The sequence below is a fragment of the Chenopodium quinoa genome, unplaced genomic scaffold (assembly GCF_001683475.1).
Source record: "Chenopodium quinoa cultivar QQ74 unplaced genomic scaffold, ASM168347v1, whole genome shotgun sequence".
NCBI classification, from domain to species: domain Eukaryota; kingdom Viridiplantae; phylum Streptophyta; class Magnoliopsida; order Caryophyllales; family Amaranthaceae; genus Chenopodium; species Chenopodium quinoa.
Window position 1 is genome coordinate 1,523,530 of NW_018742810.1, and position 23,971 is coordinate 1,547,500.

A 23,971-nucleotide genomic window follows, 5' to 3' on the forward strand; every position below is an offset into this window, starting at 1 on the left:
TTGAACCGGTGCCAAATTTGTATTTTCGTCTAGTGCATAAACGGGAAGGTGTCTCAGCATCATTTGAAGGTTCTCGATGAGGAGACAAGGAGGATGACGGAGTTGAGTTATCAAGTGCACGAACGATGTGGATGTGCAATGCGTGTGACCCACGGTTTTCCCTGTGCTTGCCAGATACATGATTCGCTAGTTGCTGGGACAGGATTGTACATGAGGCAAATTCACCCGTTCTGGAGGACCTTGGTTATTAGTTCTGGTGATGATGGGACGGTGCCTGGCAATGACTCGACCGAGGATGCCGCACATTTGCGTTCTCTGATGGAGGAGGTAATCGATAGTGATCCTGTTGTTCTTCAAAACGTGTCTCACATCATTGAAGAGGAGCTGCATCCGGATCATTCTGATCTCAGAGAGCCTGTTGTAAACCACCGGGTTCTTGGTTGACCAAGAAACAATGATACAAGACGTGATCGTTCTTATTTTGAACATGTAAACCGCCAATACACTGAACGTGGCGCACGACAAACAAGTACGATTGAGTGTTGTGTTTTTCACATAAGTCAGCGTTTACTAAACTATTAACTGAAACCTACATTTGTGCAGGAGATGTAAATGACATTAGCCAAAGCCGTTATCGACACTCGCTTCCAGGGCCAATGTTGCCTTACATCACAAGATGGAAGGATGTCATTGGCGATGGGAACTGTGGGTTTCGTTGTGTGGCCGAGTTCTTCTTCGGTGATCAAGGCCAATGGTATGACGCTCGAGAAACAATAGCGAATGTGGTCCTCGGTTATCGAGCCCTATATGAGAGGATTTATGGGCTTGGAAGACTTGAGATCAATGTGCAGCGTATTCGATGGGACGGTGGGGCGGTTGATTCCCGTCATTGGATGGCTGCAATTCAAGATTTATTTCCTATTGCGACTTGGTTCAACGCAGCGGTTATTATTCTTGGTGTAGGCCAAACACCAACCTGCTACTGCCCATGCCTCACGATATTGCCGTTGCGGGCAAGAAGGGGGGTCACAGCACCGGAGCGAGAGTTTGTCATCGCTACAGTTGGGGGCTCACATTTTATTTGTATTAACTTGCACCAGATTCGCCACTTCCCTCGATTGCAGGTTGGTGGACCAAGAACCACGACCCAAGTGTTGACGGTTGGGATCAGCGTTACGCAGCTAGAAGGAACATGTGGGATGCCTTAATTAGATAGTGGACATATTTTTGTACTTTCATTTATGTTAAACAGTTGTAGTTATGTAATTCGCAACGAATTTAACTTAATTAAACAAAATTTCAACAAAACCACAAAAACAGTTGTTCTATCCTTAAAGTACATGACGAATAAATAGTACATAAACGAAATGCGTACAAGTCAATTAAAAATAAAAAACAGCAAGTTCACAACCCCATCATCGCCCTCCAATCAGCTCGTAGCGCCTCAGCCATTGCTCTTGTATCACGCGATAGGCTCGGATACTCCTCCAGTGTCCTGTTGATGACCTCCATGGACCGACCCATCCACTTCAATTAAAAAAACAACATATTAAATAAATCACAAGTTTTTTAAAAAAAACAACATATTAAAAACAACATATTAAAAAAACAACATATTAAATAATACCAAAAAATACAACTACTTACGTAATCCGTGTTAGTTCTCTCTGGCAGTGTGCGACTCTCATGTGATGACGCAACTGGAGAAACACGTGGATGAGAAAATCGGTACAGCCACTGCATGTAACCAGGACCGACCGTAGGAGCACCACCACCAAGTCTGCTAAGGGCACCTACCACGAAACTGAAAAACACACCAGGGACAAACCGAGTCCACATCACAGATGTCATCTCTGGTGGAAAGTCAACTCGATACATCTTCAAGTTCGTCGGTCTCTTAGCCTTCTCAGGCCTGATAATGGCTTGTGGAATGCCCTGGACGTATCCAAGTCGTCGAACCACTCGATCAGGCATGTATGGCTCAATGATGCTACGATACTGGATGCAGCCAATGAAGAGAGTAGCAGGCACGCGTCGCGCTGGATCAACTCCGTACGGTAGCCAGTTAACTTCATTGTCAGTTAAATGATCCAACCTAGCCCGAAAAGCGAGAAGGCGCTCCATGCTCTTGTTAGGGCACCCCGATCCGACATCCCAGGCGGACGCACGAGGAACAGCAAGCTCTCTGGTCAAGGTCCCCTGCTGAGGCCGAAAACACGGAAAGTACTCGTAGATCCACGCCTGCAGAAGCGTAAGACAGCCAGCGATAGAATCAACATCTCTTCGTGATGTTGTACCCAACTGCCAGTACATGTATGCTAGCACAGCAGAACCCCAGGAGTACTCACTAATCTGAACATCCTCAACAAACAGCTCGTTGAGGAAGGAAGGATGAGTACGGTTTCCACTCTTGTCAAAAAACAAACAACCGCCGAGTACTAACCACAGGTACGCCCTGTAATGGAAACTGAAGGGCCTCTACTCCTCCAAGGTCGACTCTACTATCCTCTCAGTCAGGACCCCACTACCCTGCCATACGGTTTTAGTACCGCACTTCTCGTTCAGCTCTTCCTCAGTCATATTCAAGGTAACCGAGCACGCGTCCCGTAAAACGTCCATGCTAGGAGTAGTGGAAACCATGGAACCGTCGACACGAAGCCCTAGAATATGATACACATCATGCAGCATGATCGTGATCTCCCCAAAAGGCATGTGAAACGTGTTCGTGTCTGGCTGTCATCTCTCAACAAAAGCAGAAATCAAGGGCCAGTCAAATCGCCTGAACATGATCCCGGGTAAGTGAGATAGACCACTGCCATCAATCGGTTCCAGGTGCTCCTTCGGAAGACGAGCACGCCAGTTACCCAATTCAGTACACAACTGTGTCCTGCTCAAATTAAACACCGCAGAACGTTTTGCTCCTTCCCACCCCATACGTAGGCAGCCACGTGACCCCCAAAACTAGGAATAACAGTACCATCCTCGGGCCCACCTGGCATCGGCTCCTGCACCACCCATGACTCTGACGAGCTGGTAGAAGCTTGAGCTGGTTCACTACTACTAACATATCTCCCATGGTAACCCCTATACACAGTACGATAATCCTGAGGGTCATACTGTGCATCTCCAGCAAATTGACTTCCTCGATCTTCATCCTCATCGTCAGATGAAGGCACTCCAGTAGACGAATACATGGGGGCGCTCCCCTGTGACTGATGCTCCCCCGACCAAGCACCAGCAGTCCCATACTGCTGCTCATGGTGAAACGGTGCCTGTGAATTTCCTGCACCACCTAACTCCCTCCTAACAGACGCATTCAAACGTCTTGATCTTGCATGACGAGGACCAGAACCCTCAATCTGCATTAAATAAATAAGTACAAAATCATATTTCAATAATAATTCATATTCAAAAAAATCAAATCAAAACTATAATAAATCAAATCAAATAAACAATAATAACAACATCACTAATAATAACAATAATATTATTCTTACAATACTAATACACTACTAACAATAACAACACACTAATAACACACTACAAATAATTTCAACACAATAACAGACCAAATCAAAACTATAATTAACCACAAAATTGCCAAAATTTAAACGCAACAACGACAACCCAAAAAAAAACAATTACAATAACAATAGCAACAATTTAAGTCAACAACCATAATACATAACAACAACAGCAGCAAAAAACAATACAAACCAAATAAAATTTACATAACAATAACAATACATAGCAACAACAAACTTATTAAAATAAAATCAAGAATTATTGCTAAACTATAATTATTGCAAAACTAAATCAACCAATAATACATAACAATAACTATTGCAAAACTAAATCAAGAAAAAAATTATTTTAATGCCACAAATCAAGGAAAGAAATATTTTTAAAATAAAAATTTAAATAAAAAATAAAACATGCAACAAATCAACAAAATCGAGGACAACCAGAAAAAAAAAAAAAAAAAAAAAGGTAAACATAAATTAAAAACCAAAGGAAAAAAAAAAAGGGAAAACAGAAAAACAGAAAGGAAAAAAAAATCTGGAGAAGGGGACTTCCGCCCAGAAATTCCGGAAGTTCCTCATGACTTCCAGAATTTCTGGGCGGAAGTCCCCTTCTCCAGATTTTTTTTTTTTTTAAATTCAAAAATTTTTAAAAAAAAAAAAAAACTCACCGGCTCGCGGCCGCTAACGCCGCCACCACAACCACCAAACGTCAGCGTAATTCTTCGTCGATCTCCCATTGTTGGATTCAACGTTTGATTGCTAGATTTGCTTGAGTTTGAGTAACCTTCAGCTATTTTGGTTTTTTTTTAAAAAAAAAATTTCTGATTTTTTTTTTTCAAAATTTCAGATTTTTTGGAAGGTTTTAGAGAGAGAAAGTGTCAAAGTGTGATTTTGTGAGATGGGAAATGTCTCGTATAGCCCTAACTTAGTTTATCGAGTATTTATATACGGAGGGCAATTTAGGAAATTCAAGTATAAAATGTGAACGTCACCTAGTAAATTGCGAACGACGTTTAACAACACCCCTGACAATTTGTTAAACATCGCCCACAAATTTGTACATAAAGCCCACAAAATTAATATGATTTGACAGTTTTGCCCCTTTGTCAATTTTCTCTGAAAACGAAAATTTCACTCACCGAAAAATGTGGAGTCGTACGGGGACGCCGGGGGAGGCCGGAGAGCCGGGGGACGACGAAGAGCAGTCGTCGTCGCAACAAAACGAGGTGAGAATTTGAATGTCATCGGAAAAGACGGCTGGCGTCCGGAGGAGCCGCCACCACCGTGGCACCGACGCTTGGCGTGGACGCCACCACCCTGGCACCGACGCCTGGTCGGGACGCCGCCACCATGGCGGTGGCGCCTAGCCAAGACGCCTGTACCATGGTTGAGGCTTCCAGGCCACGCGCCATGACCATGGTACTGGCGTCCCGGCCAGGCGCTGGTTCCAGGGTGGTGGTCTGGCCAGTTTTGAATTTTTTTTTTTTTTGGTTTTTTTTTCCATTTGACTTGCTTAAAATTCAAAATTCTATTACACAAAAATAGAAAAAAAAAATTCTCAATTTCCAACAAAAAAAAAATTATACAAAAATAAAAAAAAAATAAAAAAAAAATAACAAAACAACCACGGCTGGAGGTGGGGCGCCTAGCCAGGACGGCCGACGGCTGGTGGTGGTGCCAGATCTGGCAGCCACGTCCACCGGCCTGGCGTCTGGGCAGGACACCCAGCCACGGTGACTGGCGCCTGTCCCAAACGCCACTTACCGTGGCTGGGCGTCCTGACCAGACGCCAGGCCGGTGGACGTGGCTGCCGGATTTGGCGCCACCACCAGCTGTTGGTCGTCCTGGCCAGGCGTCCCACCACCAGCCGTGGTTGTTTTGTTATTTTTTTTTTTAAAAAAAAAAAATTTACCTTGCCGCCACGAGCCAACCCTCCCTCCTCCACAGCCGCCGCCAACTCTTTGCCTTGCCGCCTCGACATTCCCGTACTTTGATTTATTTTGAGGTTGTGTTGTTTTTTTTTTAGGTCAAGGGTAATATTGTAACTTCAATATAAGTTTGTGGGCTTTATGTGGAGATTTGCGGGCGATGTTTAGCAATCCACTTTTTTTGGTGCCTCATTTAGCTTCAAGATGTGAGCCTTGTTGGGGCTTTGCTTAGTTTCAACAATCAACACTTATTGACTCAATATTATTACTTACGAAGTTACGGGGGCAACTTCTTTGTCAAAAAAAATAAAAATAAAAATAAAAATAATACTTCTTTATTAATATTGAAATGGAGAAAATTTGTCAACAAAAAGTTGCAATATGCAAAGTTAGATAGGATTAAACAATACATTAATCAATAATTCAATACTTTTTTCTTGGATTTTCCTCATTTACAAAAAAATAAAATAGTATTTTACCACCCACCAAATAAACACAAGATTATTAATAAACTTTATTTATTTTCAATTATATAACTTATTTATGCTTATTAAAAATCAATTTTAAAACCACCTTTTTATCCCAAAAAAAAAAATCCCCCAAATTCATCCCAAAAAAGATTTCTTGTTGCCAAAAATGGCAACTTCAGCTGAGCTTCTCCCTTACACACCCCTTCTGACGGCGGAGCAACCGCAACAACCACCGCAGAAGCCACCGTCCCCGGAGTCGTTGACTACAAACACCGCCCCGCCGTCAGATCAAAACATGGACGATGGTGGTTATCTGCTTCTTTCATCATTTGTAAGTTGATCATCAACTCCTATTAATTCATTTCAATTGATGATTTTCCAGAATTAATTGAATTTATTTTTCAAAATCAAGGGGTGGAAATGGCGGAGAGGATTGCATATTTTGGGATTTCTGGAAATTTGATTAACTTTCTAACTCAGAAATTAGGACAGTCAACGGCAATGGCGGCTTCTAATGTTAATGCTTGGGTTGGAGTTTCTTTCTTACTTACTATTTTTGGAGCTGTTGTTGCTGATTCTTTTTTGGGAAAGTATTATAGTATTGTTGCTTCTTCCCTAATTTACATATTGGTTAGTACTCTTGCTTTAATTACGGAGTACTATTTTGCTTTTAATTGCCCTTTTGATTATTTGTGTGTTTTAAATTAATTACTTTTTTTAATACCCTTTGAATTTGTGTGTGTTAATAAATTGAATTATTGATAGGTATTTATGAAACTAAAGAAAAAATTGTGGGATGCTTTTAAAAGTATGATTTCTTGTTATTAAATTTTGTTGTTTTTGATGTGAAAAAGTGAATCACATAGACTACTTTATGTTAATGTTTATGTTAATGACTTGGTTTCCTAGTTAGAGCAAGGATAGAATACTTTGAGAAAACAAACATCTCAAGGCAAAAATTGTTGTAGTATAGTGGTATTATGTGATCTTTTTTACAATATATGAGGGTAGTTTTGAAAGAAAAACATGTAGGATTGGACTTATTGATCCGATTCGGATCAACTAAAAGGTCCTCTGGATGGAGATTGATTAAAGCGTTCAAGTAGAGGGTGTGCACTCTCTGCGGTGTGCTTAACTGCTTATGTCGCATAGGTGTTGACTGCTAAACTGAATTACCTTTGATATTTGAATGGTGATAAAATCTAATTATGAAAAAGTGAGTTTTTAGACTTGATTGATTGAATTTTATAATGCTCTTGAAAACCCTTAGCTGTATTAAATATTGGTAGATCCATTTTTGGTTAGTGGGGTTAAGTAATGATAGTTGAGAATTTGGGGTAGGTTAGTCTTCAATGTGGCTAATATGACTTGTGTTATTGTTTAAGAGTCTTCTGCTGAACGAGTATCGCACTCTCAGATGAGTCTGTGTGAAGTGCTTGGTGGTTTTGTTTATGTGAGAAAACTGATGTACAGTCCTTGAAGATTTAGTCTCCTAAAAGTAATGTAACTAACTAACTACATAATTATGAAGTACGGAGTATTTTTTTATGGAGTGTGTGAGTGATTTAGCTTCGTCAAAAAGTGCTATTTGAACTTAATTAATATGCTAAAGTACTACATAATGTATTCCTGTACATCTCATCTGGATGGATTATCACTTGCCAGGGGCTAGGCTTACTGACTTTATCAGCAACGCTGCCTTCTCTTGAATGTCTCAACCACGAAAGGAGCATCAAGGGTGCTGGATGTTCATCACATTTGCAAATAATGATGTTTTTTGCTGCCCTTTATTTGGCGGCTGTTGGGCAAGGTGGGCACAAGCCTTGTGTTCAAGCTTTTGGTGCTGATCAGTTTGATGGAGAACACCTAAGGGAGAGCAAGTCCAAAAGCTCTTTCTTTAACTGGTGGTATTTTGGTGTTTGCATGGGTGCTTTCCTTGGTACTGGGGTCTTGAGCTATATTCAGGACAACCTTAGTTGGGGCCTTGGATTTGGAATTCCATGCATTCTCATGGTAATTGCTCAGCTCATATTTTTGCTCGGAACTATAACTTATCGCTACACTATGAAGAGTGAAGGAGAAAACCCATTCAAGAGGATTGGAAGAGTGTTTGTTGCAGCAGCACGGAATTGGAATGCTTCACTTACAGTGGTTTGTGACAATGTAGAGGCTCAAGAAACCAAACTCCATGATGGATCTCCACAATTCATGTTCCTCAACAAAGCTCTTCTTGGGCCTGAGATATCAAAGACTAGTGTGAAAGCTTGCAGCATGATTGAGGTTGAAGAAGCAAAAGCTGTACTTGGGTTGTTTCCTATATGGGCAACAATATTGGTCTATGCAATTGTAATCTCGCAGCCAGCAACTTTGTTCACTAAACAAGGAATGACATTAGATAGATCAATCGGGTCTAACTTTTTCATACCAGCTGCAGCATTACAATGCGCTGTTTATATTTGTATTTTTATCTGTATCCCGATTTATGATCGTATGCTTGTGCCAGTTGCCAGAAGATTGACCGGTAAGCCTGCTGGGATATCAATGCTTCAGAGAATTGGAACTGGGTTGTTCATATCCATATTTACTATGGTGGTTGCTGCTGTCACCAAGAAAAAAAGGCTGATGACTGCTTTGCAACGTGGGCTGATTGATAGGCCTGATGTTACAATCCCAATGAGTATTTGATTTGGTGGTTGCTTCCGCAATATGTTGTGTTCGGAATTGCAGAGGTATTTACCTTGATTGGCCTGCAAGAATTTTTCTATGATCAGGTTCCAAATGAATTGCGCTCTGTCGGGCTGTCTCTATATTTAAGCATATTTGGTGTTGGCGGCCTTTTAAGCAGCTTCCTTGTCTCTGTCATCAACAAAACAAGCAGCAGAAGTGGGGGAGAGAGTTGGTTTTCAGATAACTTGAATCGCGCTCATCTTGATTACTTCTATTGGCTACTTGCTGGTCTAAGTGCCTTAGGCTTGGCCGTTTTTGTGTATTTTGCAAAATCATATATATACAATCAAAACAAAACTCGTTTATAGAAGGTGATATAATGCTTCCCCATATAGTATGGAAATTGTAATGTTAAATGTATATTCATGGTGGTCTTACTAAGATTTTAGCTGGGGGAATGCAGGAATCCAGGCATCAAAGGAACATTATGCAGAAGATTCGGAGTCTCACTGGGTCGTTCCACTGCTTCTCGCTTAGTACCTTGGGGCCGGATCGAGCTGAGCTGCGTCTACGAATTTGGTCAGGAAACTAATTGAAAGGAGGTTACATGTCCAAAAAGTTGTTGACATTTTACCTCTTGTTAGATGCTTGATTCTTGTTAGTATGAATATATGGATTAGGGCACTATATGAATATTTTCCTTTTAACTGTAAATGAAATTTTCTATTCTCATGGTTTCTTAATTTGTAAAGCTTCATACTAGTGGTTGTATAATTCATGACATGTATACCAAATTTAGTAAGTAGAAATTAATTAAATCAAATTCATTATGGTTTGTTTGGTAACCAAAATTTCATTTGAAATTCTAGATCTGGCCCAATTATCTTGTTTGGATACGCTTAGAATTTGGGAATTGAAATTGGCCCAAATTCAAGATTTTAAAGACACGAGTATATTTTATAAGATACAAGTCAAGTGCAGCTAAAATAGCTGCACCACTGTTTATAATATGAACATGTAGTAAAACAATATGAATACGTAAAAATAAGCGAACATTCTGTAGAAAAAAATGAACACATAATACTTTAAAAGTGAACATGTTAAAAAAAATGATAATTTAGTATTAAAAATAAACATGATAACTATAAAGTTGCTGGGCCACGGCCTTAAAAATGAACATTTAGTGTAAAAATAAGTACGAACACGTAGAAAAATACATTTATTAATAAAAAATGAACATATCGAAAATAATTATGAACATTAGTATATTAAAAGTGAACATTTATCATACGATAATAGAATAGATGGAGCACACCTAATAAGATGAACATTTTATAAAAATATATGAACATATTCAAGAAAATGAACATTTAGTATAAAAAAATGAACACGTGAAAAAAAATTATGAACATTTAGTGTATTAAAAACGAACATGATTTTCTTATATTCATATAAATTCAAATTCATTGTATGTAATTATTAATGGAAAATAAAGATAAAATAAATCATTAAAATCATTAATAATTACATACAATCATTAAAATAAATCATTGTATATAATTATTAACGGAAAATAAAGATAAATTAAATCATTAAAATATGTTCAGTTTTATGTACTAAATGTTCATTTTTATTGTACTAAACGCTATAATTTGTATGACATTTGTCATTCTGTTCTGTTAACTTATTACTCCTGTTATATAAACACACTTGCTTTGCTATTGTGGGGCTTCTTCCTACCTATTGTAATAAATTGAGTCCCAATTATGATAGACTGATTAGGCAATGCAGCTGATTACACATAATACAGAGTTGCTGTTCAAAATACAGAACTTCAACGTCACAAGAAACTCTAACCTATATTCATTATGTCTGGATTTTTCATTTTTTGCTTATAATTTTGCCTTACATTGATTTTGATTATTAGTAATGTAGGAAACTCCCCAAGCCACTGCATATCAGAACAAATTCATTGAGAATTGGGACGATATTTGTACTTTGTTTGCTTCGGATAGAGCAACTGGTGACAGAGCTCAGCATCATAATGAGGCTGCTACTGCAATGGACACAGAAATTGAAGGGGTTAGTACCTCCGAGGCTTCTTCTGGAGGATCAAACAAGAGGTTCAAGAGAGATCATATAGCAGATGCATTGAGTTGTTTTGCAGAGTCGTTCAAGGAGTATGTGAGCAGAGCGCAAGGGCCACCGAAACCAAGTTCACAAGAGATCTACGACGTAGTCTCGAGTGTACTTGGGATCTCACGTCACCAAGTCCTAAAAGCTGTGAAAAGGTTCATGAATGGGACGGTTGATGAGTTCGAAATGTTAAAAAAATCTACCGGAAGGGGAAAAATTAGATTGGTTTAATATGTATTAATGATTAGCATCTTTATTTAGATGTTTGTGAACTAAAACTACTAGCTAGATGTTGATAGGTTGTCTTTTTGTTTAGAGTTTGTTAGCAAAATGTACCTTGGTTTGAAATTCAGGATTTGAAATTCCTTGTATTTCCAAACAGCTATTAGAATTTGATATTCAGCATTTGAAATTCCTTGTCTTGCCAAACAATTTTTAGAATTTGAAATTCAAAATTGTAAATTCTTAACTTTCCCAAACATAGGACTTGGAATTAAATTCTAGCAATTGAAATTCGAGAATTGAATTTAACAACCTTAAGTAAATTATTAAAGTAAGCTCACTGTAATAATCTCATTGATCCAGAATTAGTACCTATCCTCTTTAGGTACTAATTAAAATCATTATAATTTGTTCATTTTGTACTAAATGTTCAATTTTAAACTATTTACTGCTTCTCAACTTCCCTTCCTTCAACCAAGGCCTTTTATTTTCACGTCATTTCTACTACGTACCAATACGCAGATACTTCATTCCCTATCATTTAAAAGCCCCTGTATTTTTTAGTATAAGTCCAAGTGCATTTGGTATAGAGTATAGGCTATAGAGAATGCACTCATATGTATAGTTAGAGTGTATCAACTACCTTGTTGGATCTTTCCATAACCGTTGAAAAGCTATCTAATTTTTGTTATTCAACTTTCGTAGATGTTTTAAAATTTTCAAAATGTTAAGAAATACTTCCTCTATTCTTTTTTACTCGACCTGTTTTTTTTTATCACGCTTGCCAATACAAAACTTTAACGATCAATAAATTTAATTCTTAATAAATTAAAATTATAAAAGTTTATATTATGATAATGCTTATTGAGACGAATTCGAAAAGATCCTACATGAATATGTTTTTCCTTACATATTATTCATAAAGATGGTCAAAGGAGGGGTTGTGAATAGTGTAATAGTCAAACCGGGTCAAGTAAAAAAAAAAACAGAGGAAGTATCAAAGATATTGGCACAATCTTAAGTTACAAGGTAACTAGATTAGACCCGTGTGATGCACAGATTGAAAAAAATTATTAAAATGAAATAAATTGTTTCTATTTATTATTTCCCGTACATACTTATAATTAGATCATAAAAACATATATTTCATCATAAATTACTAAGTAACAAAATATAAAAATGAAATCCAATCTGATTTAATCAAACCATATGCATACGAATTTATAAATCTAAGAGTTCAAAATACAAATTAAAAATACATGTAACTTAAATAAATTGAAGCGATGTAATAAAAAAAAATGAAGCACCTTGGAAATACTGCGAAACAATGGTAACATTTAATGACAACATTAGTTCATTTTTGTATAACAAACATCCATATTATTATTACATGACTTCATAGGTAGGTTGCTTGCACAATCCTTAGTTTACACACACAAATAACAGTAAAACCTTTAAAAGAAAAAAAAAAATTAAAAATGTCGTAGTTACCTAAAATGTTTTAGCTCAATATCAATTTTATTTATTCCAACCAAAAAAAATTATTTATTTATTTATTGACACAGTCAAATATTGAAATATAAATAATTAAAAATAACCAATTTCTATTAAAAAAAACCAAAAATATATATGACATCATAAGGGCATTAGGCGGGAATTTTTTTATGAGAAAGCGACACGTATACAGTTTGAGGAGAGGATGATGTCAACAATTTTCTGTTATAGTAATAGTTAATAGAATAGATTTTCTTCGCTCAAACTATGTCAAAGCTTAAGTTACAAGGTTTACCTATCTCAACTGTATATATCCTCTAAATTTCAAATGCCTCCTAATTTTGACAACAAATAGATTAATTCGGATATTATTCCCAAAGTAACCAACACTATTTCTTCCCTCACCAAATAAATATAGCCCCACTCTTTTATATGGACCTCATGTAGATGATCTTATTCGTAAAGGATAGAAATATTCACCCCTTTTTTTTGTTGTATTTTTTGAACACCAAAATTCCAATTATATACAGAGAATAATGCCAAAACCAGCCAATGATGGGAGCCCTAGAGAATCTAGGGGACCCTTAATGTTTGAAGGGCATATTGACTAGAGCTGGCAAATAGTTCATTCGGGTCGGGTCACTTTCAGGTCGGATCATTTGGGTCAGCTAATACACGGGTCGGGTATGAGTCGAGTCGATTCGAGTTTCGGGTCAACTTCGGGTCAAGTATGTTCAGGTCATATTTGGGTCAAGTCAAAATCTGGTCGGGTCATGTTCGGGTTGTTTCATTTGTGAATCAAGTTCAAATGAATAATTTTATACGGAGTATATATTTTGTTATGGTTATAATAAAAACTATCAATTCAGTTTATGAGCTTAGCTACGGTTGAAGATAAACAATTTGAGTTACTTTTGGTACAAGACATTTTAAGTTCAATTATAAGGTAATTTTAGTTCGGGACATTTAAGGTATCGGGTTTGTTCGAGTCAATTTTGGGTATCGGGTCTGTTCGGGTCAAACACTTTGGGTCAATTTCGGGGCGGGTCAACTTCAGGTCGGGTCAGTTTGGGTGTTGGGTCAGGATCGGGTCAACTCCATTTTTGGATAGGGTATGGGTCGGATTGGGTCAATTTCGAATTTCGGGTTATTTTTGGGTGAATTTCGAGTCATGAATTGAGTCATTCGGATCGGATCGGATCATCGGATCTGGATCAGGATTGCCAGGTCTAATATTAACCAGCCCGAATTGTCACATTTCTGCTTTCTCCCAATCTTCTCTTTTTCTTGGACTTTTAAGTTGGTCTTGTTGATTGATATTATTTAGTGGTAAAATTATTACTAGTAAACTAAAAAAAAACTCTCAATCCCAAATCCCAATATTTTTACGTTGTTGATGGCCTTGATGGACTCCATGTAAAAGAAGTTGTTGCAAACTTGCAATGTATACTCCACTGTTGAGAACAAATATTTTTATTTTGTAATATATCGGTGTAACATTAAAATAAAAGTACTCTATAGCTACTTGATTCAATTTGAAACCAAATGTATGTTTAAGAAGTAATTAAATAAAGGGTGATGAATTTTGAATTACTATTTCTTTTACATAATTACATTGTGAGAAATTAGTTACAATACATGAAAACATTGAATAATATTTTCTTTTAAATATATACCTCATTCGTTTTATGTCATTTAGATTTGTTGTGTATACATATTACAAGGAAACTTAATAAAGTTACACAAATTGATGCAATGATTAGTTTTTGAAGAGAGATATAATAAGAAAACTAATCATATAGTAAGTCAAAACCCGTCAAAAATAATATAGTAAGCCAGCCAAATTGAAGTAAAATAATACTTCAATATACTTTTTTTTTTTTTGGTTGACAAAAAATTAAATGAAGTTAAAGTGAGAAGAATTTTATAAAACAACTTAAACAAAAGTGGAAAAATTAAAATAAAGCGAAGAGAGTATTTAAAATATATGCGATCAAAGATTACTATCCATGTATAAGTACTTAATAACACGAAATACATTATTTAGGAAACTAAATAAATTATGAGTACTTGAAAATCTAAACACAAACATAGAGTCATAATAATAGAATCTTGGTTGTGAATTGTAATGTTGAGGTTCAAAGTTCAATAATAGTAGATTCTAAAAAATTGAGAACCTGAACCGAAACATGTAGCAACGGTTCTCAATTTTACTACCGGAATCTTTTATTGAAATTCCGATTGTAAAATGCCGTTCTTAACAACTCAAAAATTAACAAACCTAACAAACAACTCAAAAATTAACAAACAAAAAACAAAAAAAAAAAGAGAAAGAAAATTAAAATCAAGAAAACACACATTAACACCGAAATTGGATGTTAATTTCTCATCGAATTTGGTTTAATACGGCCAAATTCGATCACGAAACCTCTAGATGTAGAGGTTTCATGGTCGAATTTGGCCGTATTAACCATGCGACGATGCCGGCGAGAAGGAAGACAGACAACACCTCCAAGAAGCGTAGGTTGCGTAGTGGTGGTGGTGTTGGTTGTGCAGCGGCGTGGGTTTTGTTGTTGGTGTAAGAAGGAGAAGGAGAAGATAGGAGAAGTGAGAAGGAGAAGAGAGGAGAAGAGAAATGACGAGAATGGCGGAGGAGAGAGAAGGAGGGAGGAAAGAGAAGGAAAGAGGAAAGGAGTTCATAGGAAAGAGGAGAGGAGAAGAGAGAGAAAGAGAAGAGAGGCGGAGAGAGAAGAGGAGAGGAGAAGGGGAAAGTGAATTTGTAAAAAAAAAAACTCAGTAAATACAAACCGCTACTTGAAGTAGCGGCTTTTAATAAGAAAACCGCTACTTGAAGTAGCGATTTTATTCAGTACACCGCTACTTCAAGTAGCGGATTGTAAAAAAAAACGGTTTAACAAAATTTCCCATTGAACCGAGGTGACGTGGACGGTACAATGGGAATAAAAAAAAATAGTTGTATTTTGAGAACTAGAAAAATTTCCAACATTATTTAGGGAAAGCGTTCAGAAAAAAGGGAGAAAAAACCTATCTTCGTTTTTAAAGTATTTTAAGATATTGAAATTCCAATCTTATACCCGTCATTTCAAATTCCAATATTCATAGTAAAAGCCCAAGTCTCTCTCTCCTCCATTGTAGCAGATTCCTCCGTTAAAGCAGCTTAGCAAGCTCTCTCCGCCATTGAAGTAGACTAGTGAGCTCTCTCCTCCATTAAAGCTCTTTCTCCTCCGTCGAAGTGTAGCAGCGGCGCGTGTGAGCTTTTTCTCCTCCATTGAATCGGCTTCTGAGGTAGTTTATCTTAAATAATCGAATATCAAATTCATAATCTAGGGTTTATCGATAATTGCTGCTGAATTTTTTGCCCTTTTTTTGTTCATTTTTTACTATAAATTTAATTGATTTCTGGGGTAAAACGCTAGTATTTAAGCGCACTCTAGCTGTTCGATGAAATGCTGAAGTGAGAAATTGTTTACAAACTAGTATCTCTGCTCTCTGAATTGTAATTATTCTGCCTGTTAATAACTTATATTGTAATTATTCTATGATAAAAATTGTGTTTTTGCCCCTGATTATATGTTGTCATTTGAGCAATGTGATTTTGTGCTTTCTGATTTGTTGGTGTCAGGTGGTTTTTTTTTGGGATGATGACATTGTTTTTGTTCCTGAGGATTTGGTGGGTGTTTTGTCTAAGTATGACATGAAAAGTAGTACTCGTATAACATTGGGAGTAATTCCGAGAGTGGTTGATTAAGATTAGTTGTATCTTCTGTTTGTTTACACTAATAGCCTATTACAATGTTGATATTTGGTTACAATGTTCTGTGCTCCCCAAATGCTGCTGGATTGCATTGTGCTCTGGTTTGGCTCATTTTAGGAATGTTGGAAATTTGACTGTTCTTATTTGAAATGCTATGATCACAGATCTGTTGTTTATATTTTGTACTAGCTAGTTCTAATATTTTGGATGAAGTTGCACTATTGTATGTAATGAATGTCGTAATGGCCATGATTGTTGATGTAATGCATGAAATGCCAGGCCACTTCCAAAATGAATTCTTGTGCCACGGGAACCTAACTTGTCATGATTTTGTGCTTTGATTTGTTGGTGTTAGGTGGTTTGGTTTTGGGGATGATGACACGTTTTTTGTATCTTGACTGCGTATACAGACTTATTCAATTATCATGGAAGATGCGGCAAGGAGAAACAGTTCTATCCAACGATTCAGAACATCGATTCCTCCCAGTGCTGGACGTGAAGATAGGTTCTTGTTCAATGTTGATTTAAAACAAGAAAATGATGCATCTAATCAGATTTTACGCAAAATTTTAGAGTCGGTAGACTTCAAGATAGTTGGTGCACTAGAAAAGCTAGAAGAAGTTGAGGCATGGAGAGCAGAATCACTCTCAAAGATGGTGCTTACAGAAAGTGAACGTGCACAACCTTCGCCACTAAGGACGGAAGGGTTTGATAATCATAATCGACAAGTTTTCTACTTGAAGGTGATGTTGGTTGACAAAAAACGTGACACTAACATCCTTTTAAAGGTTTTCTGCACTGAATTAGGAAGATTAATGGAACAGTGCAAAGATTTCTTTTTGGTCGTCGATTTCACTGGCGGAAATACTCATATGCAAAGGGTGCATGTTCATGAAGCTCTTAACATAATTCAAAAATATTATCCAAGATTTATTATGGATGAGGTATGTTATTTAATTAACAAGTATTATATGTTGTGTTTTTCTTTTTAAACGTGTTAATAATATATATATTTTTCTTTTCTCATGTTCTGTTGGTGAAGCTCTACATCGGTGAGTTTTATTATAGTATTCCTTTGAACATGGCCAAGGGCAAGTATATTGTATCTTTAGACCAGGCTCCAAATCAACTTTTCAGGTACAGTAAGTTTTTTTTTTTTTTTTTTTTTTTTTTTAATTTTATATATATATATATATATATATATATATATATATATAAGCTTTTACATTTGTGTTTTTCAACTTTATCCTTACGTTTTTTTTATTTTTTTATTAGAATTATTCCGGCTCATCACGTCCCCGTTGAATATGGAGGTATTCCTTCCATCGTCCCCGTTGAAGGACAAGAAAAGGTAGACTCGGGGCATGTCGACATTGTTCATGGTGAAAGGAGAAAACTTGAGCTACATTGTTCAGAGGTAACACTACTATATATTCATTTAATCTATTCACTATCACACTTAGAAATAATTGCAAGTTCAAACCATCACCTATGTAGGTAGTCGTATTAAACTACTAATCAAAGCAAGAGTTTTAGTCCATAATTTCTTTTCTTTAGTCCATGGTAGACTCTATCAATAATAGTCACTGCATAACACAAAGAAGAAAATCACAATTATACTCAAGACTAAGTGTGCCTAACATCACCACTAAATAGGCAAAATAAATGATTAACACACCATGTATATTTGTGCAATGTAAATAACAAAAAGCAAGATTAATATAAGTATAGAATTGAACCAGTTGAATCAATAATCTGAATATTTATAATCTGAATGGTTTATCCATAGTTTGAAAAATGGATCAAAATCAATTTTTTCGTGTTTATTAAACTGTTATTTTAAACAATGTGATGGATAACAAAAACCTGAAATTGTATGTGAACTAGGTAAGACAGAATATATTTCATAATTATAATTCATAGTCATTTGTAGGTGACAAGCTTAAATATATAGATGATAGATCGTACACGAAAGATGTTAAAAAGCGCACTCGTAATACTCAATTGGTTACATTTCCTTTGACCAAAATTACTGAAAATATATGATCATAACAAGAGTATTTATAAAGTTATGTTCTTGGCGTATAGACTAGATGATACAGTATAACTATGGTGTAATTCACTCATTCAAAAACGTGCCAATGAGAGAAAACTTATTTACCTATTTTAATTTATGGGCCTGTGATATTTTCTTCTTTTGTTTAATTTGTATTTTATTTTTTATCTTACTTTTAGGCTGAGATATATAGTTTGGGTTTGACACTTGGACTAGTAGGATGTGGCCATGTCACTGTTTATTATTTTGTTGTTTTTAGCTTGTGCTATAATGAGATGGACAAATATGGATGTTTTGATGAGCGGTCTTGTCTAATGATTCTAGGATTGTCCATGATTTTTGGTCGGGTTTGAATACCTAATAATATCATCGATTCTGTCATTCTGATGCTTGATAAGTGTTAGATTTAAAAATCTACAATATTGTGGACCTATTAAAGATCAAAGCACTGAATGCTTGACTCCATGATGTAGTTGTGGTGGTTATTGAGATTCATTCTATGAGTGTAATATTAGGTAATACTGTAATAGGATTAAGGTAGATAAATATGATTAGGAGATATAATAATTTAGGAATCTTGTATGATTAGAAGAGTTTGATTGGAAAACAAAAATTGTGAACATACAAATATGTGATTGATTAATGATAAAGTGTGACTAATATTGAGATTAATGAAGATATATGATCATAGCAAGAGTATTTTATACGATTATGTTGTTGGCGTATATCCTAGATGATATAAATATGGTCTAGGGAGTACTTCACTCATTCAAAATCACAAGAATTTACCCAGCAAAAAAGAGATTTTAAAACATTTCTACAAGTAATTGCTCACTCACCTAAGCACCCTCCTCATATCAGGGTATACCTACAATTTAATGTACTACACACCTAACACATGTATGCTTTAGATGAGTTAATACAAAATTACAGGGAGTATCTTATTTGATTTTTTTGGAGGAAGAGTATCTTATTTGATTAATTTTTTTCTATAGTTTTTTTTTTTATTTTTTTTTATTATTATTATATTTTTAGAATTTGTTAATTACTTTAATAATTATTTTTTTATAGGGGTCTATAGTGACCGTCCGAGCACGAGTGGTTGGGTGGGAGGTTTCTTTCGGTGCAAGGCTTGTGCCGACAGACCCATCCGTCCGACCTACCATTTACCCCCTTCTTCTACGCGAGTTCAACTTTATGCCTTCAGACAGCGATGATTACGAGGAGATGATTTTAGACAATGTTCCCTTCAATGGCAAGATTTGTATTGAAGTTGAAAACAGTAGTTTTAAAACAAAAAAATTAGTGTATTTGTGTTTTGCCCGTAGGCAGAGTAGTTAGTGTATGTGTGAGATTTGATTTTAATTAGTATCTTATGTTTTATTTAGGTACCCACTTGGTTTTATCCTACGTTGGTTTTACAAATGGGTTTTATTTATTGTATTGTGTTATTGAACTTATTTTAGATGTTATGTATTTTATTTTAACTGGTTGTTAAAAACTTCATACTAATTATTAAGGAGATGTGTTAATTATAATCATTTAGTTTGCAACGTTAGGCTAAAACATTAATTAATCATCTGGTATTTTTTTTTTTTTAATTATTTTTTTTATTTTTTATTTAAAGGTAAGATACAATGGGAGATTAGGTTCGTCTTCTCGTAATACCGAAACCTAATCTATTTAGAAATAAAAAATAAGAAAATTTGCTATCCATGAAGGGTCAATATCTTGGTGTATTGGGGTTGAATAACCTAGAGAAGCGAACATAATCTGCTGCTCAATTTCCTTCATGATAAATATGCTGGGAGTGAAAGGTCGAAAAAGACTCCAAAATTTTCTTGATATCGTTCATAAGCAAATGCAGCTTCCAAGGACACTTGAAATGACCCTGCAAAATATTGATTACCATTAGATTATCACCTTCGATAAAAATATGGGAAATATTGTGAGCCCTACCTAGCAATAATCCGTTACGAAGAGCAATGATTATCGCTAAAAAGGCAGGACAGGAGCCTAAATTATAAGTACGACTAAGAATGTGATTGCCAAGATCATCTCTTAAAACCACACCAGCCATAGACAAATTATTAGGAGCAGAGCCATCAAAGTTGAGTTTACATAACCTAACAGGGGGAGGAGACCAACTAACAAAAGAAGGGACAGGGTGGGGAGCGAGGAGGGCAAGGGATTGATGATTGAAGATCATCCAAACTAGAACGGGCCTGTCATTCCTGAAATAGAGAAAAGGTACGGAAAAAACGTTATTAATATTAGGTATTGAAGTTTTAAAAATAACAGCATTACGACATTTCCATATACTCCAAAATAAGAAAGCAACTTTGGGAGTAGCGCAGCGAGAAGAATGTTTAAGTGAACGGAAAAGGTCATTGATCGACTGAGTGGATAAGAGAGGGCCAACCAAGTTATGCATAGCTTCAGAAGAGAAAAGGTCAACTAAGAAAGGAAGTGAGGAAAAGATGAGCCTAATTCTCTAAGCAGAATTACAGAGAGCACGAGAGGTAGGAACCTGTTAATATTACGAGACGACAAAGTGTGTCTACTAGGCAGACTATTAAGTAGAATTTGCCATAAAAAAACTGAATTTTAGGAGGGATATCCTGCTTCCAAATCCAATGAAATTCCCATTTTGAGGGAGACATAAAAGGAGAATGGGCTAACCAAGTAGCAGATTTAACGGTAAAATTACCATCTTTTGACAAACCCCAACAAGGTTCATCCAGAACAGGGTAAGACGGGAGAGGAATACCTCGTATAGTCAAAACAAGCTCAGGTGGAAGGAAAGACTCCAGGAGAGGAACACTACTAGAAAATAGGCTATTTCCAACGGAAACACCCCGAATTCCGTCGGAAAACACGTTTCTGACGAAATTTCCGTCGAGACTGGTTGTCGAAAAAGGTTTTGTAGGAAAAATGACTTTTTCTGACGGAAATTTCGTCGGAAAAAAGGTGTCGGAAGAGATTTTCTGGCCCGGAAAAGTCCGTCGGAAATTTCCGACGGATATTGTTCCGCCGGAAAATTCCGTCGGAAAAGTCAATAAAAAAAGGATAATTTCTAAATTACTACCCGTAAAATACACTGGTTTTGAAATAACTACCCGTTTAATTTTTTATTTTATTTTACCACCCCTTAAATTAAATAATCACTCGGATTACCACCCATTTCAAAATTGCGGCGGGTTTTTCGTTTGTAGGCCCCACCTAACGGGTGGTAATTTAAAAATTTGACCCGTATTTTCATTTTTTCCCTCGATTTTTCTCTCTCCATCTTCCTACCTTCTTCAACCTTCAATCCTCCATTTTTCTCTAACCTTCTGACAAATTCTTTTTCTCCCTCCTCCCCCACTTTCTCTCTCCTCCATTTTTCTCCATTTTTCTTCTGAATTTTTTTTTATCAAACTCCATGCTCAAGTAATGTTGCTCCCCAAACTCCCCTGTTTCACCAACCAGCCACATCTCCCCGGTATTCTTCACACAACAACAACAACCATCTTTCCCTGCTCCTTTTCACGCACCTCCCAATTGCCATCTTCTCTTAAAACACCACTATCCCCATCAGCCTTAATTAATCACAGCAGCGCCACCCCACAACCCACGCAACTCAAACCTCCACTCAACTCGCTGTCCAAAACAGCCCCCTGCTTCACCTCGCAACCTTCATCCTCACGCAAACAACACCAACCCACCCATCTCCTCCACCTCGCACAGCCGCACCAGCCACCGCAAGAAGCGCAATCAGTTTCGCTGCTCCGATTTGACCCACATATCAGCCGCTCCACAATCACAAACACCACAACAACGACAAAAATTGGCGGTAGCCTAGCAAAAATCACAGCCTCACTCGCCACCATTCGCCACCAACAGAAGCTCCTCACGGCAGCACCAATCGCAAATCACAACCAGCCCACTTCAATTAAGATAGCAGCAGCCCGTCAATTTCAGCATACAAAGCCCCAATTCAATTGATTATCAACCTAATTTCCCCAAATTTAAGTTTTATTTTCCGATTAATTTGTAGGACTATTCTTTAGTAATTACCCTAAATTCAATCCTAAATACAACATCAATAGCAACAACAAGAAGATCAGTGGGGTCGGCTAATTTGATTTTTGCAATTTGAAGATCAATTACAAAAATTGCAAAAATCGATTATTGTTAGTTGAATTCTGCAATTTGATTATTGTTATTTTCTGATTAATCTCTACAACTGAAGGCGGTGTGCGGTTGAAGGCGGTGGTCGATGAGGGTTTGTTGAGGGCAGTGAGATGTGTGTGGAGGGCAGTGAAGTTGAAGGCGGTGGTCGGTGGTCGGTGGGGTGTGTTGAGGGTGGTGGGGTAGATTGCAGTGGCTAGTGGTGTATGTTAAGGGCGGTGAGGTTGATTATGGTGGCAGTCCAGGAAATTGGTGGGTGGTGCTGCCGGTGGGGAATTTTAGATGAAGAAGAAGAGGAAGAATTTGGAAGTGAGCTTGAAATGGAAGGTAGGAAGAAGGTTGAAGAAGGAAAGAAGAATGGAGAGAGAAAAAATCGGGGTGAGAGAGAGGGAAATCAAGAGAATGGAAGAAAAAAAGGAAGAAAATAAAAAAAGTGGAGCCCACTGTCGGAAATTTGAAAAATGTGGTAATCTGCGCGGTTATTTAATTTAAGGGGTGGTAAATAAAAAATAAAAATTAAACGGGTGGTTATTTCAAAAACAGTGTATTTTTACGGGTGGCAATTTAGAAATTTTCCATTAAAAACAAAAAAAAAAAAAAAAAAACAGCCCCACCCCTAAACCGTACCCCCTGCGCTCCTAAGCCACCATCAAGATTCACCCCACCAACACTGTTATTCACCCACCACCGCCGCCTAAATTCACCCCATCACTATCAAATTAAACCCCCCACCACCACCCAGATCCACCACCAAAACCCGTAACCCACCTAGATCCACCACCAAAACCTGTAACCCATAGCCCAACCACACCAGCCCTTATCCCACCTTCACACACCACCACCGACACCACCCAAAATTAACCCCACCTTCACACACCACCACCGACACCACCACACCAAAACTTAACCTAAAAAAAACGAAACTGAGCAAAAAAAAAAAAGCAAAAAATCAAAAATTAACCCCAAAAATACGAAAATTAACACAACAAAAACGAAAAATACCACAAAAAAAAAATAAAACCAGTAGATCTATATATTTAATTAGAATTTCATAAATTTTTTTCTTAAAAAAATGATAATAAAACAACAATAATTAAAGGAAATATAAATATACAATTATCTAATAAAATTTATAAATTAACATTACAATTACATAAAAATTAACTAGATCTACAATCAACAAAAAAATAATGAGAATAGGCAACACACAGAATTGCAACAATTTTACAAATATTGCCTTTTATTACAAAAGGTAACAAAACATGTTTGTTACCTTGATCCTAAACAATGTACACTGCACTCCTATGCAACGGTTCAAAAAGTGTTGCTTTAGACTATGTAAGACAACAATATGTAAAATGTAGCCCTTTTATTTTTTACATAAGGCAACATTTATTTCAAATGTTGTCCAAAAATATAACAACAATAAAATTGTTTCCTATGTAACAATTTTAAAAACGTTGTTTCAAGATATAAAAGATAGTGATTGTTTCATGTGTTTCCATTGCCTTATGTAACTGATTAGA

The 23,971-nt window shown here is 36.5% G+C and overlaps 2 protein-coding genes and 1 pseudogene across 2 annotated transcripts; 2 read left to right on the forward strand and 1 right to left on the reverse strand.

Annotated features, from left to right (window-relative positions):
• Positions 1 to 1,024: 1,024 nt before the first annotated feature.
• On the reverse strand, positions 1,025 to 2,008 carry LOC110725048. Its single transcript, XM_021904521.1, has 2 exons — positions 1,648 to 2,008; positions 1,025 to 1,527 (listed from the first exon to the last, which is right to left on the reverse strand). Exons 1-2 carry the CDS (start codon positions 1,972 to 1,974, stop codon positions 1,405 to 1,407), a joined length of 450 nt encoding a protein of 149 aa, XP_021760213.1. The 5' UTR covers positions 1,975 to 2,008; the 3' UTR covers positions 1,025 to 1,404.
• A 4,168-nt stretch (positions 2,009 to 6,176) lies between these two features.
• On the forward strand, positions 6,177 to 9,419 carry LOC110725256 (annotated as a pseudogene).
• Positions 9,420 to 15,352: 5,933 nt separating this feature from the next.
• LOC110725258 (patellin-5-like) lies at positions 15,353 to 19,813 on the forward strand. Its single transcript, XM_021904743.1, has 5 exons — positions 15,353 to 15,747; positions 16,627 to 17,160; positions 17,259 to 17,353; positions 17,492 to 17,633; positions 19,344 to 19,813. The coding sequence occupies exons 2-5, from the start codon at positions 16,642 to 16,644 to the stop codon at positions 19,611 to 19,613; spliced, it is 1,026 nt and encodes a 341-aa protein (XP_021760435.1). The 5' UTR covers positions 15,353 to 15,747; positions 16,627 to 16,641; the 3' UTR covers positions 19,614 to 19,813.
• Positions 19,814 to 23,971: the final 4,158 nt, after the last annotated feature.